Raw genomic sequence first — 15,663 nt, forward strand, 5'->3', positions numbered from 1 at the left:
AGTTTGGAAAAAAAAAAGATCTACTACACAAAGACTCCTTGTAGCTTTCTCACCATCTGGACCCTGCCAGTCACGCAGCCAACCTGATGGAGGTGCTGGTACCTTCCAAAAAAGGGCTGCTTTGCTGCTAAAGCTTAATTCATAATAATGAAGTCTTGATGATTTCATAGGATGCAATTTGCCATGAACGGTGCAGGTGTTGAGTGAAGTAGAAGCATGTATCACAGATGACAATGTCTAATGCTCTGGGCACATTAAACATCTTAGTGTGCTCTGGGTTTAATAGAGATAATGTGGTTCGTTGGAGCTGGTCATCATATGAGCCAGAGCTAAAGCAAAGCCATGACTGTGCACACTGCATGACAGGTGTTTCTCTGGCAGGGCCTCCTAGTGGGCACAGTGAGATTAAAATGGCACTAAGTAAACAGGACACTGCAGATGAAATAGAGGAGGTTCTTTTATAGTGTGGACAAAAACACAAAGCATAAGAATCTGAGTGGACTTGAGACAAAGATGGAGTCTTGTTCTAAGCAAGTTGCTAAATAGCTTGTCTACCACATTTAATTTCTTACATTCTCCTAATGTGTGTTTTTTTTTTTTCCTCCACACCCACACAGTGGTAAATAGCTCCCCATGAATTTCACGTACAAATCTCATACTGGGGAAATGCAAGTCTTCTATGAAAAAAAGGGAACAGGTGACAGATGAAAATTAAATCAACTTGCTCTAATAATAAAACTTGCACACCGGGCTTATTATTACCTGGGGTTTCTAATCAAATTACTATTTTTTTTATAGCATTAAGCAAATATTTCATAGTGTTGTAAAGTTTGTTACAAAACCCACTTAAAGTCAACTGTAGAAAAAAAAAAATCCACTCTTACAAGAACAAACTTTGGTTATCATTGTGCAAGTCATAGCATTCTGTGCCTGTGGATTCATAAGGAATAGAGCATTTTTCAAACCTTAGATCAGCGAGCTACTTTATAAGGGAGGGTATGTTGATGCAGTGGTTGCTATCGTTGCCTCAAAGATAGAAGATTCTTGTTTCACACCTGCTGTCCGCTGGGGCCTTTCTTTGTAGCGATTGCTTGTTCTCAAACCACGCCTGGATAGGTTTATTCCAGGTGTTCCATTTTCCCCCACAGTCCTGATACATGTATGTTGGGTCTTAAGTGAGTGTAGATGGGCTTTATTGTTTCTCTCTGTGTTTAGCCTGTGATGGACTGATGAACTGTCTGGGGTTTGCTGCCCCCCCCCCCCCACACACACACACCCACCCTTTTATTTGTCCTTTAACAGCTGGGATGGCAAAAAGCAGCTATTGTAGACCAAAATTCCTCTAAAAACTGCTAAATCTGTAGCTCTTCAATTATTTGTTGTCAGAATTTTATCTTATTTTGTTCATTTCAGAATCTGGTATGGAGTTCTGGTAAGATTTCTTTGGCTGCATAAACAACACCTCCAACAAAAAGAGAGCAAGGCTGTGGAGCGAGATGGCTGGAGGTGTCATAGTAACAGAAGGAGAAAGTCGTGGACGGAATCCATCAGCGTTAATGTGTAATGTAATTTGTGCTGGCTTCTCGTTGTGAGCAAGCAGGCAATTCGCTCAATAGATATTGATAACCAACCAGGGGCATTCAACTGAGGATGAGGCAAACATTTGATTTCAGGAATGTAACATTGTGCTTCCTGTCTTTACCCCAAAGCTTTGATGGATAAATGAGAACACACAACTTTGTTGTCCTTGATTTACATTTGTGTGCTTCAAATGAGAGTGCACGGAGGCACATCTTTCCAAGCAAAACAACACTATGGTTACACAGCATATGGACACCCCCCCCCTGCAGCTGGGAGTTAAAGGAGTGAAAGCAAATGCAGACGAACACGTGGTCCCAGCTTGACATTTACGCTGTGTGAACTCTCACTGAACTGCCTGTCGCAGAGCTGTGACCTACAGTGAACGTGTGAATAGACATGCATAAGACTACAGGCAAACATTGCCTCTCTAAAGTCTTTATCCTTGTTAGATGTGAATAATGCAAAATATCACAAGTATGAAATTGATTACGGTATGTTCACAGGAGGCTTCAGCTGATGGGAAAAACATCTTTCTTAAGTGTGTCTGCCTTTTTGCATCACCACCCCACTTGTTTCTACCCTTGTTGTTTTGTTTCAGTTTTCAGCAGTCGAGCTCGCTTTTATTTTAGTCTGAAACACGCGAGCTGCACAATAGCTTTCTGGATGAATATTCATAAGCAAACTGGTAGGTTAGGAATGATCTACAGGTTAATGAGGGATGGGAAATTGCTCATTAAATGCTGTGAAGTTGGATAATGCCTGAAGCAGACACCGAGATCAAAATACATGAACATGTATGCACGGGCCTCCAGACACTAGTCCCTATTCCACATTAGCAGGGAGTTCAAAGCTATCTAGGGTGTTATGTCATTATCAGCCCTTTCATACTGCATTTCCACAGAACATCAAAGTAAACACATTTCACGATCTGCATCCTACAATACAATCAGAACTCAATGCTCAGAAGGGAACATTAGGGTAGATTTAGCAGTGGTGGTGCCAGGCAGTAATAACAAAATGTCACTGACTTAGTTTCAGCGAAAAACTCGCCTAAAATGTTACAAAATATATTTCCCTCAAAACGCTAATGTAAAGATTTTTATCTGTGCATGCTGGCTGTGCTGCATCCCACTATGTGAGATCAGATGAGTGCATGCAACTTCTTTTATACTCTCATAATGGGTGCAGATGGCTTTATTTGCGGCGAAATTGTTTTTCTTCTTTACACACTCTGCAGCGAACCGTGTTCACAACATGCATTCAGCCCTGTGTCTATTTATAGCCTCAGATCTACTGAAAGCTTACTGTCTGGACTGAAAAGCAGTGGGATCAGATCTTTCCTCAAAAGCAAATTATAACATGGCCCATAAATGCTTGACAGTATTGACCAACAGAAGAGCATGGTTTTTAAAACCTCTATAAGAGTGGGCATCTTTATGACTTTGGCCTCATCCTTTTTATTACGCTGTACGTTAAATTTACTACATGGCTACTCTGTTTCCCAGTCACATGTATTAATACTGGAGTCTGTCTGGCGCCTGGTTTTATTTGTGTGCACAGGCGCCATCTGACAGAGTACTTTAAAGACAAAATACAAGCTACGCCAATAAAGAAAAGGAAAATGGCTGAAAATAAACTGATGAGTTTCATGTGTTTTTATGGATTTCTTAGCAGTTAAATGGACACATGGGAAATCGTTGGGTTATTGAAATACGAGTAAGCCAAATAAAGATATCACTTGAGCATTCGGTGGGTGTGAACTTCATGTTGCATCTGCTGCTAAAGTTGGAACATGGAGTTTGCATTCAGATGAAATAAGGCTGATCTTACTGAACTAATTCTTTTAGAAGGAGGTCTGGATTCAGGTGCTTGATGTTGTACCTCACTGCCTCCATGAGGCCCCTTGTGCTCTGTAGCTGCTTGTGCTGCTTCCTGCCTTTGTGGAACCAGGGAATGGTTGGAGCTGCTGTGATGGTGGTGGATTTTGGCTGTCTGTGAAGGGGTCATCAATGCTCTCCATAGTGCAAGAGTGTCGAGGGGGACTCTTGTCGCGTCATAGAGCCTGAGGGGAGAGAGGGAGAGGGGGAGGCGCTACAGTTATCAAACGCAACGACTTATCTTTCCAGATTAAGACACAATCACATCACCACCAACACCACCATCATGTCAATCTCAATATGGGTCTCTTCACACTGGTTTGGATCTGTTAGCTGTTTTGGCTTGTGTTTGTCAAAGGGGATTTCTTCTGACTTAAATAATGAGCACAGGAGTGAAAGGTCATGTAATCAGAACAGTGAGAAGCCTACTGTTTCTCCAATTCGTTTAATCATTATTGACGAGTTAAGCCATGAAAGTAAACCATTAACTATTAAAAGTTCCTTGTTTTTAAATTCACTTGCAATTTCCTCACACTATTCATCTTTTAATTGAACAGCCTTTATGTGCATGCATTATTTAAAGTCTTCGTGAAATGATGTTTGAAGTGCAAGTGTTTTTAATCTGCTTTGCATAATGCATCATCTGTCAAGCCCAACAAAGAAGAAATTCATTTTTAAGGTAGTAACAGTGGTATTTGCCGAAAAAAGATTCTTTAATTATTGACTTATCTTGATTGTGGAAGAATGGACTCGTTTTAAGATTAGTTTAAAAATTACTCGTTTAGAGAGCAGACTTAAGGAGAAGGCGATGTTTTTCTCATAAATCTGAAATTGGTGTTGGTAGCGATCATTCTGCTTAGTTTCATGGGAAATTTAAGCTTCGGGCTCAGTTATGTTCTCCAACTCTGCAAATAGTGAATTTGTTTGCAACTTTAGTCCAAACTAAAACAGCTCAACAACTTGATGGACTGCAGTGAAATTGGGTGAAGATTATTAACACATTCTCAAAAGGCATGCTTTAGAAAGTCTTGATCAAAAACTCTTTGCTTCAGTTTTTACTGCTGCATGCTGATGTTGGTTAACCTTGCAGAGGTGACGGATGTGAAGGCTGCATCAACAGAACATGCAACAAGAAATGTCATCTAGTGGTGCTGGCTTGTCAATAAATAAGGCAGATAATACTAGATTTCTAAACTTGTACTCATGTTAGCAGCTGGATCAGTTGCTGCTGCAATTTTCCACATACTTGCTGGTATCATGTGATACCAGCCTTCCCACGTCATACTGGCATTTTGGATTTGTGATTGTTGAAAATAAAATCAGTGATGAAGAGAAGAGACTGCTGACCCATCTGGGTGTGTCCTGTCCTCTTGCCCCCCAGCAGCTGGATGGGCTTCAGCTTCCTGCAACCCTGCATTTCAATAAGCGAGTATAGACATTGGATGGATAACAAAGGAGGCAGATATCGGCTGATACCAAAGCAGCAGCTGTGGTATTGATATATCATACCCTCTGCATTATACACGTGTAGCATTACGTTATGTTCTAATTTTGACCTTTACTGCACCTATTATAGATCACATTGGGGCTACAGAGAGGAACTCTACTTTCTTCCATGTTGGAAAACTTGTGTAACTCAAAATGACATGTTGGAAGTGTTCAAAGCTGGAACAGCAGGTTCTGACCAAACACCAGTGTGTGATAGAAAAGTGAGATGTCTCTAAAATGTAGCCTAATGCATGTATTTTCTTTAATACTAACATCAGACAGGATGACAATTTTGCTTAAAGATGCGAGGAAATATTTGCTACTTTGATTAACTACCACTCGTGATAAATAAATGTTCAAAGATCTGAAAGATTAGGGTGCAAATATCCACTAACATCACTAAAAATCTGCTTTCATTCCAACAGCAAAATATTTGCATTTTGTATTTTTAAGATTATTTCTCTATTGAAAGTTGAGAAAAATCAAATGTTTTAAGATTACAGGAAAATATCACTTGTATACCTGTGTGCAAATCTATGTACTCGGTTATGTTTGCATTTGGTGTTTTCTACATATCAGGAGAAAAAAAATACATGAATGTAACTTGGAGATGGAAAAAAGTTGAAAAGTCACTTGCTTGTTCAGGCAAATGGCTGAAGCTCTGGAGCTGAGCAGTGTTGACACATGGGCTGCAATTCAAGCAGGGACTCGGTGTCTGTCACTGGCTAGCAGACGCTTTGACTTTAAGTAACGCTGCTCACTTAGCAGATCAATCCCAAAAGCTCTTCGGCCGTTGATAAGAACTTAAAAAGACAGTCTCCACCGTGTCACTTCCCCTTACTTCTCTCTCTGCTAACAATCCCCTACATCATTCCCAGCTTCCCAAAATGGAGGACTTTGTCTGTTTCAGGCTGCGGCAAAGTGCTGACTAGGCTCCCTGTAGAAGGCTGCAGCAACAGGGTTCCTCTTTATTTCTCCCTTTCTCTCTCGGTGTCTGGCCAAGCAGCTGTCTTCTTAGTAGTGATTCTGTTCAACCCACTGCTAGATGTGTCTGGAGGGCCCAGAGGGATCAATTACCAGGGCCGGTACCGACCCATATCCACTGGGGGTGGGGGGCTGCTTGGTAATGTAAGGGGCATTGGGAAATCCCATCAGGCCCAGGCTGAGCTAGATCCACAAAGTGACTAGAAAAGCTAGGAAATGGGGGGGGGGGGGGGGGGGGGGGCTCAGTTCTTGCTTAAAAACCCCAATCAACTGAGTTTTTGCCCAAAAAAAAATAAATAAATAAAAAAAAATCCAGTCACCGGGAGTTTAAATGCCTTAAACCTCTGTAAGCTCACAGGAAGAGGGGATTGTTGTTTGGAAACTGGCCCTTTAAGAAGATGCTTCTGTGAAAATGAAAACAGCCCTCATCTCCATGCATATTATGCACGCAAAAGTTCCCTCCACCCACGTGGTACCGACAAACGCTTTAAAATATGCATGTACATACTCATGAGCTCATACATTAGCAAATATTAGAATATTCTTTCTCTTTGCTGGTAGAAGTTACAGCAAGATGTGTCCTCGCATCTCAGTCCCCTCTCCTGTCCTCTGCAGGAACTAAATAAATCTGGATTACGGTTATCATTTTTCACTCGGCAGGTGCCACAGCACCCTGATAATATCCCAAACACTCCAGTAAGGATGAGCCTAATGGAACAGTGAGGATTATCAGTTGCTTTGCAACTGTCTCCCACAATTTAAGTTGTTTCATGCAATATGTGAAAATGATTGCATCATGTACTGCTGCAAAGGAAATGCCCTCTGCTTTATTCCACAAATTCATCTTGACCAAAGTTGTTTTAGTCATCAGTTGTGTAATAGTTCACAGCTTCAATGTTTGGGATATGTGTAAACAACACAACCACTCGAGGGTTTTATGAAGTTACAACAAAGTGAATGAACAGCTACTTTTGAAAGGAAAGTACTTTTTTTTTTTTTATGAACTACACGGGTCCTGAAGAGCTTAACGAGAACCTCCGCTTGGTGTGTACCAAGTGAAAATCACTCAGCGCTTTATGATGCCTTACGTTGAGTGTCTTTAGCTGTCGTTCTTCCCTCACGCTGCTCCCCTCTCTGCGCTTTGAACAGTTCAGCTTATCAGGCTGTCACAAAAGCTGCCAGATAACCTGGGGTGATTTTTGCTTTTCTCCTCTAACGGCGCGCTCTCTCTGCCTCCTTCTTGCCGAGCGCCCTGCGTTGGCGCATGCAGAGGAAGATAGCTTTTTGTGGCGTTTTATCTGCCAGTCTAAAATGGTGGAGGGCACAACAGAGAGTATCTTCCTCTCTGGAGAGATGTAACCCTTTCAGTGAGAGAGCGGTGCGGGAGATGGCTACATATCATAGCCAAAAGAGAGTGCCTTGCAAAGGCAGAAAACGATGCACTTGACTTTTCTGAGTGTGTGATGGAATATAATATCATCACTTAGCATCATTGAGGGGAAAATTATCCTCTAGTTGCTTCAGAAAACGATTTCTTTACCATGTTATTTATTTCCAGAATGGGCATCTGTAAAGAAATTAACATTCTTACCTTAATTTAGTTAAAAATCACAACTTTAGGCCATTTTATTGCTTGAATCTTTGAAAGTGCTTTCACCAACACAGTAGAGCGCTGAAGCCCCTCCATATATCCAATCAATAACCCTCTCAAGCTTTCATTTTAGCAGAGTAAACACTGATTGCACAATGTTATGTACGATCAAAACTGCCTTTGAAGTGTGTACAATTCTTCAGCACAACTGATATACTGTAGTTATTTACGATTCAATAGAAAAAGACTTGATGAGCAGTACTGTGCAAAGACAGCTTTATAGTTTCAGTACTTTGCGTCTCATCTCATCTGTTCAAAAACTTTGGACCTCTCACAGCCAAAGCCATAACATAGTTAGCTGAAGGTGCCCCAGTTTCATGTGTTACTAAAAAAAAACAAAAAAACACAGTCACACATAAAGTAAGCTATTGTTCAGATTACTTGTCTATGTGTGACATGAAATACCCAGTAGGGGATATGGGCAAGTAGCTGTTGCTAAACTTCTAAAGCTATTTAATTATGCATTTATATTCCCCTCAATTGGCCCACCAAATCTGCAACCAACTTGAAAGCACTGACACCAAAAGAGTGCTAATTTTTAAATAGTGTTTGTGCTTCACATCTGTTCTGTTCACATCTCCAACTGTTAAATCAAACCTAAAGTTCAGTTTAATTGTACATTAAAGCTCCACCGATGTCATCCAGATTTCTACACATTAGCAACAAAGTTAATGTTGCCCAAGCAGTCAAATCCATTAAAATAGCCATTTGTTTTTTAAAGCAACAAAAACCTTACTGATGTGTAAACTTAAATTTACAAGCTGCTTAATATAGGGCCATCATATTTACAGCTTAGACTGAGGAACTAAACTCAAACATGGTTCCAGAAGGCATTGTAATAATAAATGTTTAAGATGCTGCTGCTCAAGCAGAGACGGAGATGAGCGGGTGCCATCTGTGGTTAAGAAAATTCCCCTGACTAGCAAGAATTTGGTCCGTAATTGTTGTATGAATTATTGGACCCCTTGAAGATAGGATAAGATATCTTAAGGGGCTAATAAATTATTATACTGCGCGTCTTAAAACAACAACAGCTTTTAGCTCTACTTTTGCAGCTACGGTCATTCTGCAGTTCTTACAAAACATCTCTGTCAGCCATAAGCTATAAATCTATCAATCTTCATATGTTTCTCTGCGGCTGGCCAAAGACAAGTCCATATTGTGCTTTGTTTTTTCTTTCTTCTATTGACAGGCATAACTGTGTACTCCTTAAAGCAGGGTCAGACTAAGATAAATGCATCCAGTTGGAAAGAGAGGAGTGGAGACAAGTGAGAGACAAGAAAAAGGTCGAGGAGAGCATTAAAAAAAAAGACAAGCTAAAGTGAAAATGAGTCAAGCAGGGGGAAAACAACTAAGCGAGGAAGTTATTTTTACACAAAAGCACATCAAACAATGGCCGCTAAGTGACTTTCTGTAGGTTGAAGAAGGACGCAGCTTTCGTCTAATCTGTCTTGCAGCTCAAACAGATGCATTTTCAAGTGAAGGTACAGAACAGGTCAGTGTTACCATCCTCCACAACATTTTTCCTGTGCTTGACAGAGGAAACACCACCTCTGAAATGTTTTGACCAATGCATGTACACACAAATGGCCTCTTGACATGTTTCCGAAATAGCTCTTTATGAGGTTGTGGAGCTGAGTCAGATTGACTCGGCTTAGTCAAATGCCCCACGGGCTGTGCCTCTTTGTTAGCGTTGATGTTTTTACAGAAATACCTGACAGACAGGTCAGACATGCTCACTGGACTGTGCACAGCCAATAGTTATTTTGAAGGTATATAGAAGCGGCTGCAGTTTGGATTTAACCTTGAAAAGCCTTAGACAAGGAGCCATTTGTTTATTGTTAACTACAGGGAAGCTGGGGAGCGAATTGTTTTGTTTTTACGGGTGACTCTCCCTTGGGTCTGCAGATAAGTCATTTATGTAATTTTTGTTTGGGAGAATTGACCTTAACCTTCAATAGATTTGGGCAATTGGAGGTTATGTGCCCGGCTGTGTAGGGGTGTCCTAAACCCACGCCATTCATATTCATAATGCAAACAGTATTACTATGGTAGTAGCAATCTATGTGACTCCTTGACAGTATAAGCAGCTTAAATACACATCCACACACACATGCATGGACAAGCACAGATGAGTGCGCATAGCTGTCCAGCTATTTGACTAGCTGTCACCAAGTTTAAAGTAGCCAGTGAAACAAGCAAGAAATGCCTGTCACATCCTGCTTATTGTCCAGTCTAAGCTGCTGTGAGCAATATTGACTGACAGCCTGAGCAAGATATGAAATGTACAATGTAGGACAAAGCTTACAGGGCCAGCCTTTGCAGAAATGCAGGGACATGTGTTCATAACTATGATTATGCAAACCCTGGAAAACACACCCCAACAGCCATCAGTTGGACATGCACATAACATGCATCAGATCCTCGAATACTGTGTTCACCTTATTTCTATTCCGTGATACAGTATAGACTTGGTAACTCATATGTCACATATAATAAATATCCCCAGCTGCTCTATATGTCATGTATGAGTGTCTGTAAAGAGCTTATTATCACGCTGAAGATAACATGCTGGGGAACAAGTAAGGCTGTCACCAGTCTCCACAAGCATTCACGTTTATGTCTGGGTACAGAGGAGCACATGTGACTCAAAACGCAGCAATAGCACAGGAGCGGCAACTTCCTGATAGGGAACCATGTCTGCATCCAGTGTTTGCTTCTGTGTTTTACATTTTATTTATTTATTCTGTGATTATATGTATGCACATATGTTTAAGATTGCATTTCAGCAGGAGGACACAAACAGCAGTTAGTCAGCAAATGACTAAATCATGACGTATGCATTAATGATGCCCCACCGGTCCTCACTGACATTCACAGATAGGGCAGCTGGGTTGTGTGCGTGTTGCGTAATATCGGGTAACTGAGGCTTTTTAACATTACTGCAGAATATGCAGGCAGGAGAGCACGACTGTTTACATTTGCTGTAAAGTGTATGTGGAGGTGAAAAAGGTGGGACAAATAAGGAGAGGGTGAAGAGGAAAGGAGGAGGCTTGGTGAAGCTTGGTGTAGGGCGTGGATAAATGAATGAATGGGCGGTATCCTTGGTACAAGACGTGGCTCCCCATCTGTTGCCATCATTAACATTAAGAGTGTCTAATTTGAGCTAATTGCTGTTATGAGGAAGTAAACAAAGTGCGCACAGTTTGTGGCGACGAGCTGAAGATGAGGAGGGTGAGAAACATTTCTCAACATCGTAGAACAGAATGCTGGTTGCTTTTTCTTTTGCCACCAATGTACTTGTGGCAGATGGTAGAAAAGCTGACCCAAAGTAAATCACAGCAACATCTGATGCATGAAGCAGCAATTAAAATACAACTTGCAGTTCGTTAATCACAAAGTTTGTATATATTTTGTGGAAATTTGGGTTTGATTTAATGTATTCAAATCAAATTTTGTGTGTAAATAGATTGGAAAGTCAAATGGCAAGAATTCGAAGTGACATTATGCCAGTTATGCTCGCAAAGAGTAACTGCACAGAAATACACAATCTACCTAAAATTAGCTAATATTGACCACAAAAATCACAGATTTTGCTTTTCCCAGTCTCACATTAACATGTCATCATCATTCTGGGTCTACAGCAAGAAAAAAAAGTTTGGCATTAAGGTTTGAAAACCACCAGCATGGGTTTATGCTTTTTGACAGTAGGTGAGACTTTCCAACATGGCAAGCTATAAAAACTGAGCTTTCAAACATGAATGAACATAGTAAAGAATATAACTTGAGGTGCACTTAAATCTACCCCTCACTTAAGATTTATGGGGGTGCAAATTTGGTAAAAATCAGTGACATGACAGAACATTGTATAGGTTGCAAACTTTATTTGCCTCCACAAAATTATAGTCAAATATCATTAAAGAGCATCTTTGAGCCCAGGAGGAACACACGTTCTATATTATTGATATTTAACTGTGACAAGAAAATGGCAATACATGTAAAACTGTTCCGTGGCTTTTGCATGAGATTTTAGGAGGAACGTTATGATAAATATAACAATGATATGACAAAGTAAAAATCATTTGTATTATTATTATTTTTTTTTAAATGTAATTAAACTTCCTGATGACTGACTTTTAGGCATATAAAAACTGATGGATTAGTTGGTAATATAACCAGTTTTAGAAAGTGTGGCTGCATCACTCTAGCTCAGAGGTGTCCAGCTCCGGTCCTTGAGGGTCGCAATGTGTCCATGTGTCCCTGTTCCAACACACCTCACTGAAATGAATCAGTCACTGTACAGAAACTTAATTGACTGTTGGATCCAATTAATGTGAGCCAGGTTCCGAAAAGGGATAAATCGAAAACCTGCAGGACGTCGGCCTTAGACAACCAACTTTATGAATCCTGCAACCTTAAGACACATGGATGGCTGCACTCAACAAGAACTTTAATAACCCAAAGATAGCAGAGGGTCACAAGATCTGCAGATTAGTTGTCCGCCCCAGATGTTTAAAGTCACAAACACTGGAAACTCCGCTACAACCCTTAAATTACTCCTCAGAGCAAGACGCTACACCTGCACTCTACAGCCAAACCCTAGTAAAGGACTGGTGTAAAGCTACTTTAGTAATAATTATAAACTTTGAACAAAAAGTCAGGACATTTATGTTTTGTGGAATATTTCTTCGGTAAAAATGCTTCATTGAAGGAAGTCTTATACCACTGGAGAGCCTGTTTATTTCACGTTATTATATGCCATAATCGTACGGAAAACACATTTGCTGGATATGTATGAAGGTTGTCCCCATGTAAAAATAATCAAATCTTTTCTGTTAATGCCAAACAACTAATTCTGCTATTGGGTCTTGTTCGGTGGTGTTTATTGGATTAGATGATTTAAGCATGAAGAAGCAAGATACACTGGCATTTGAACAATTTCTTCATTTAAAAAAACATGATCTCAGCAGCATTTTGGAAGAACCATAAACAGCCACAACAGCTTGGCATCATGTCCTCCTCATGCTGGTCACAAGCTTGGTCACACACTATTGTGGGATGGTGTCAGACTCTTAAACATTTGTCACAACTCAGTCAATGTTGTTGTTTTGGCACAAACAGCAAGCCCAAGCTGATACAAGGGTTTAGGCAAGCCAGCACATATTCTTCATGACTAAATTCTGGAGGTAGACCCAGCTCTGTTGAGGCATTGTCATCCTGGAGAAAAGTTTGGTCTTTCACTGTGGATATAATCACATTGAGCTATCTTCCAATGATGATAAGGCTTGTTTTTCCATTGAGGAAGATGTTACCCCATGCCATCGCACCTTCTTACCAAAAGTTTGTACACATCGATCCAGCAATTAGCGCAATAATTCCATATCCTCTACACACATTGTTTCAACAGTCCAGCTGCTTAATGCAAGATCTGGACTTACAGCTTAACATTTCTCTGTATATCCCTGACACCAGCTTAAACAATGAAGGGAAGATGCGGCCGCCCTAAGAGGTAATAGAATAAGTCGTGCAGTCTCCTTTGGATTGTCTTATTGGAATGCCGTTGGCCATGTCATCCTACAAACCTTGACTACTAATCTGTAGAGGACTGCATTCAGTTTCAAAGTGCTGACAGGTGAGGAAATGCTTATATCTCAAGGTGACATCTGTAATGATCTTGACCTTCCAGGATTATTAGACATTTGAACTGGATTAAACAATAGTTCCTCTCTCCCTCTCTCTGCAGTAAGACTGGTCCACACAGGACAGAAGGGTGACCATTTGACCCAAAGGAGGATGACAAACTCAGAGATTTACAACCAGCTCCTCTCCACAGAATGCAGCTGGATCAACAAACGATATTTTCTAAGTGAAACATCTAACGCAATTTATAGTTTTACAGGGCACGAGATACTGAGAGTCACATCTGACCAAACGCTGGTTCTTGTCAAAAATGGCACCTTTCATCAAAGTACCAGACCTCAGGGCGCCAGAACACCCCCTCCCCTGACAGAGGGAACTGGAAAAAGCTTCAAACTTCTCCCCCAATTAAAGGAACCTTTAGATGCTTAACCTCATTGATCTTATTTTACAAGTTTGTCTAACCGATTTAACTTAGTCTAAATGACTTTGGTTAATTGTTTTGATTGAATTTCTCCTTTTTCATTATTTTATCTTGATACATGATTTAATTCTTTGAACTGATCACACACATATAATAATCATGAACACTGTATTAAATAATTGTTGATTATGTTTTCCAAGCTTCAGACCTCTCTTAAGCTACTAATGTGAACGAATAAAATGTGTTTCCTTTTCAGGATTCATCACCCGATAAGACTGGGAACAACAACTGACCAATCCACCTTTAATAAGAAATACATGTTGCCAATCTTGTTTTCATGTGTGAAAGTAATACTATGAGTTAATGCTTTTCTTCCCAGCAAACGAGGAGTCTGCATAACTCTTAAGAATGTGATTTGATGTGTATTGGAGTCGAAACAAAGTAAAGAATTTGAGTATCATGTTCACATTAATGAGATGCAGAGGGAAGGAACCAAAGCTGACCTGATTGGATAAGGTTGGTCAGCTTCTGACAGAAGCAACTCGTGATTGGCTAGAAGTTCGAAAGGCGGGTCCGTTTAAAATAGACTTGCAGCCAGACTTCCTGGATGTCTGTTTCTGTTTTTTTTTCGTCTGCGTCTGCTCCTCCTTTGTTCGCTTTTCTTTTAGTTTTTCACGCTCCCTATTTTTCCTTTCTTAGTTTTTCTTTAATATTTCGTTATAAGCCTTTTACTTCTTCGTTCTTCCGAACGGGAGAAAGTACAACAATTGTTGATTTGTCATTTTTCCCGAGATCAGTAATTAACCAGAAGCATAGCTCCAACTTTTTCCACTGCGTCTTTACATGGAAAATCTGGAACTATCTATTTTTGGGACAATCTGGATTGTCATCACCTGCGCTCTGGAACTCCGCTGAATGGATCCAGAGGCCCAGAGTAGCTGCATAGACCTACCCTTCCTGACGCTTCAAGGATCCAATTCCCTGGAGATGCTCCAAACAGGGAACCAACCACCCGATTCAACCCACACTCCGGCATTCAGCGTCCAAGTAGGATCTGATAGCGCTCTGACATTTGTGATGTTCCAGACCAGTACATCAAACTTTAACTAAATAATTAAATTTGAATTCTCATTGAAATTTAGGATTATAGAACACAGTTTTATTAAAGATTTAAGTAAGATAATCATCCCATTTTATTTGCTTAATTCCAAACAGTTTCTTCCTGCTCCATCTCATTTAATTAATTTCAGCGTTCCTTATTAATGTCAGAATTGAAAACCCATGCAGATATATTCATTATGCAATTCCATTAATAACCTCTTTTTAACTGTTTGGTTTCTTCTACTGTGTGGTTTATCATCATCAATAAATATGTAATCAATTCATCCGTTCTTGTCATAATTTCTGAATGCACAATTTCTGGTTCGCTCGTTCTTTAAATTGAGACTGTATTTATTGATTTGAGTTTATTTCAGGTTGTCTCATCCTCCTGAATCCTAGGTTAATTAAAAAAGGATGGGTGGTGCTCCGAGGTAATAAATAATCAGTAGAGGTATATTTATGCTACACATCATCTTGATCTCCCACTTTTAGGCATTATCATTTTATGCAACTTGGGCTTCAATTTAAATATGCTGCTAGAGTTCACTCCAAACAATGCTGCAACTTTCTGCAACGCAGGTTTTAAGTTCCCCAATGGCACAAGCCCTATGTGGATCAGTCAAATGGAGAGCACTTGAAGCAGATGCCAAACGGCAACTGTAGCAGGGTCGATGCTCACAGGTGCTGCTAATCAAGTGCAATCAACCACCTGATTATCAGCACCTGGGGTAGCAGAACCTCAAACCAAGAGTCGGTTGCAGAATTGACTGTTTGGTATCAGCACAGAAGACAAAGTTTTTAAAGGCACAGCCCACATACTCAGCTCTGCTTCTCATCTTCAAAATGCATTTTTGTCACAAACGTGGCACCATTAAAAAGGCAAATAAACAGGCTTTCCAGGATTGTATACATATAATATA

General features: G+C 40.3%; 1 protein-coding gene across 1 annotated transcript in view; it reads right to left on the bottom strand.

Moving 5' to 3' along the window:
• Positions 1 to 3,505: 3,505 nt before the first annotated feature.
• The window catches only part of tafa5a (TAFA chemokine like family member 5a), a 108,451-nt gene continuing 96,293 nt past the window's right edge, over positions 3,506 to 15,663 (bottom strand). Inside the window, exon 4 of the mRNA XM_079263029.1 lies at positions 3,506 to 3,643. Coding sequence (XP_079119155.1) covers positions 3,635 to 3,643 — 9 coding nt within the window. The 3' untranslated portion in view covers positions 3,506 to 3,634. The remainder of the gene's footprint in view (positions 3,644 to 15,663) is intronic.

This window comes from Telmatherina bonti, assembly GCF_933228915.1.
Source record: "Telmatherina bonti genome assembly, chromosome: 23".
In the NCBI taxonomy this organism is placed as follows: domain Eukaryota; kingdom Metazoa; phylum Chordata; class Actinopteri; order Atheriniformes; family Telmatherinidae; genus Telmatherina; species Telmatherina bonti.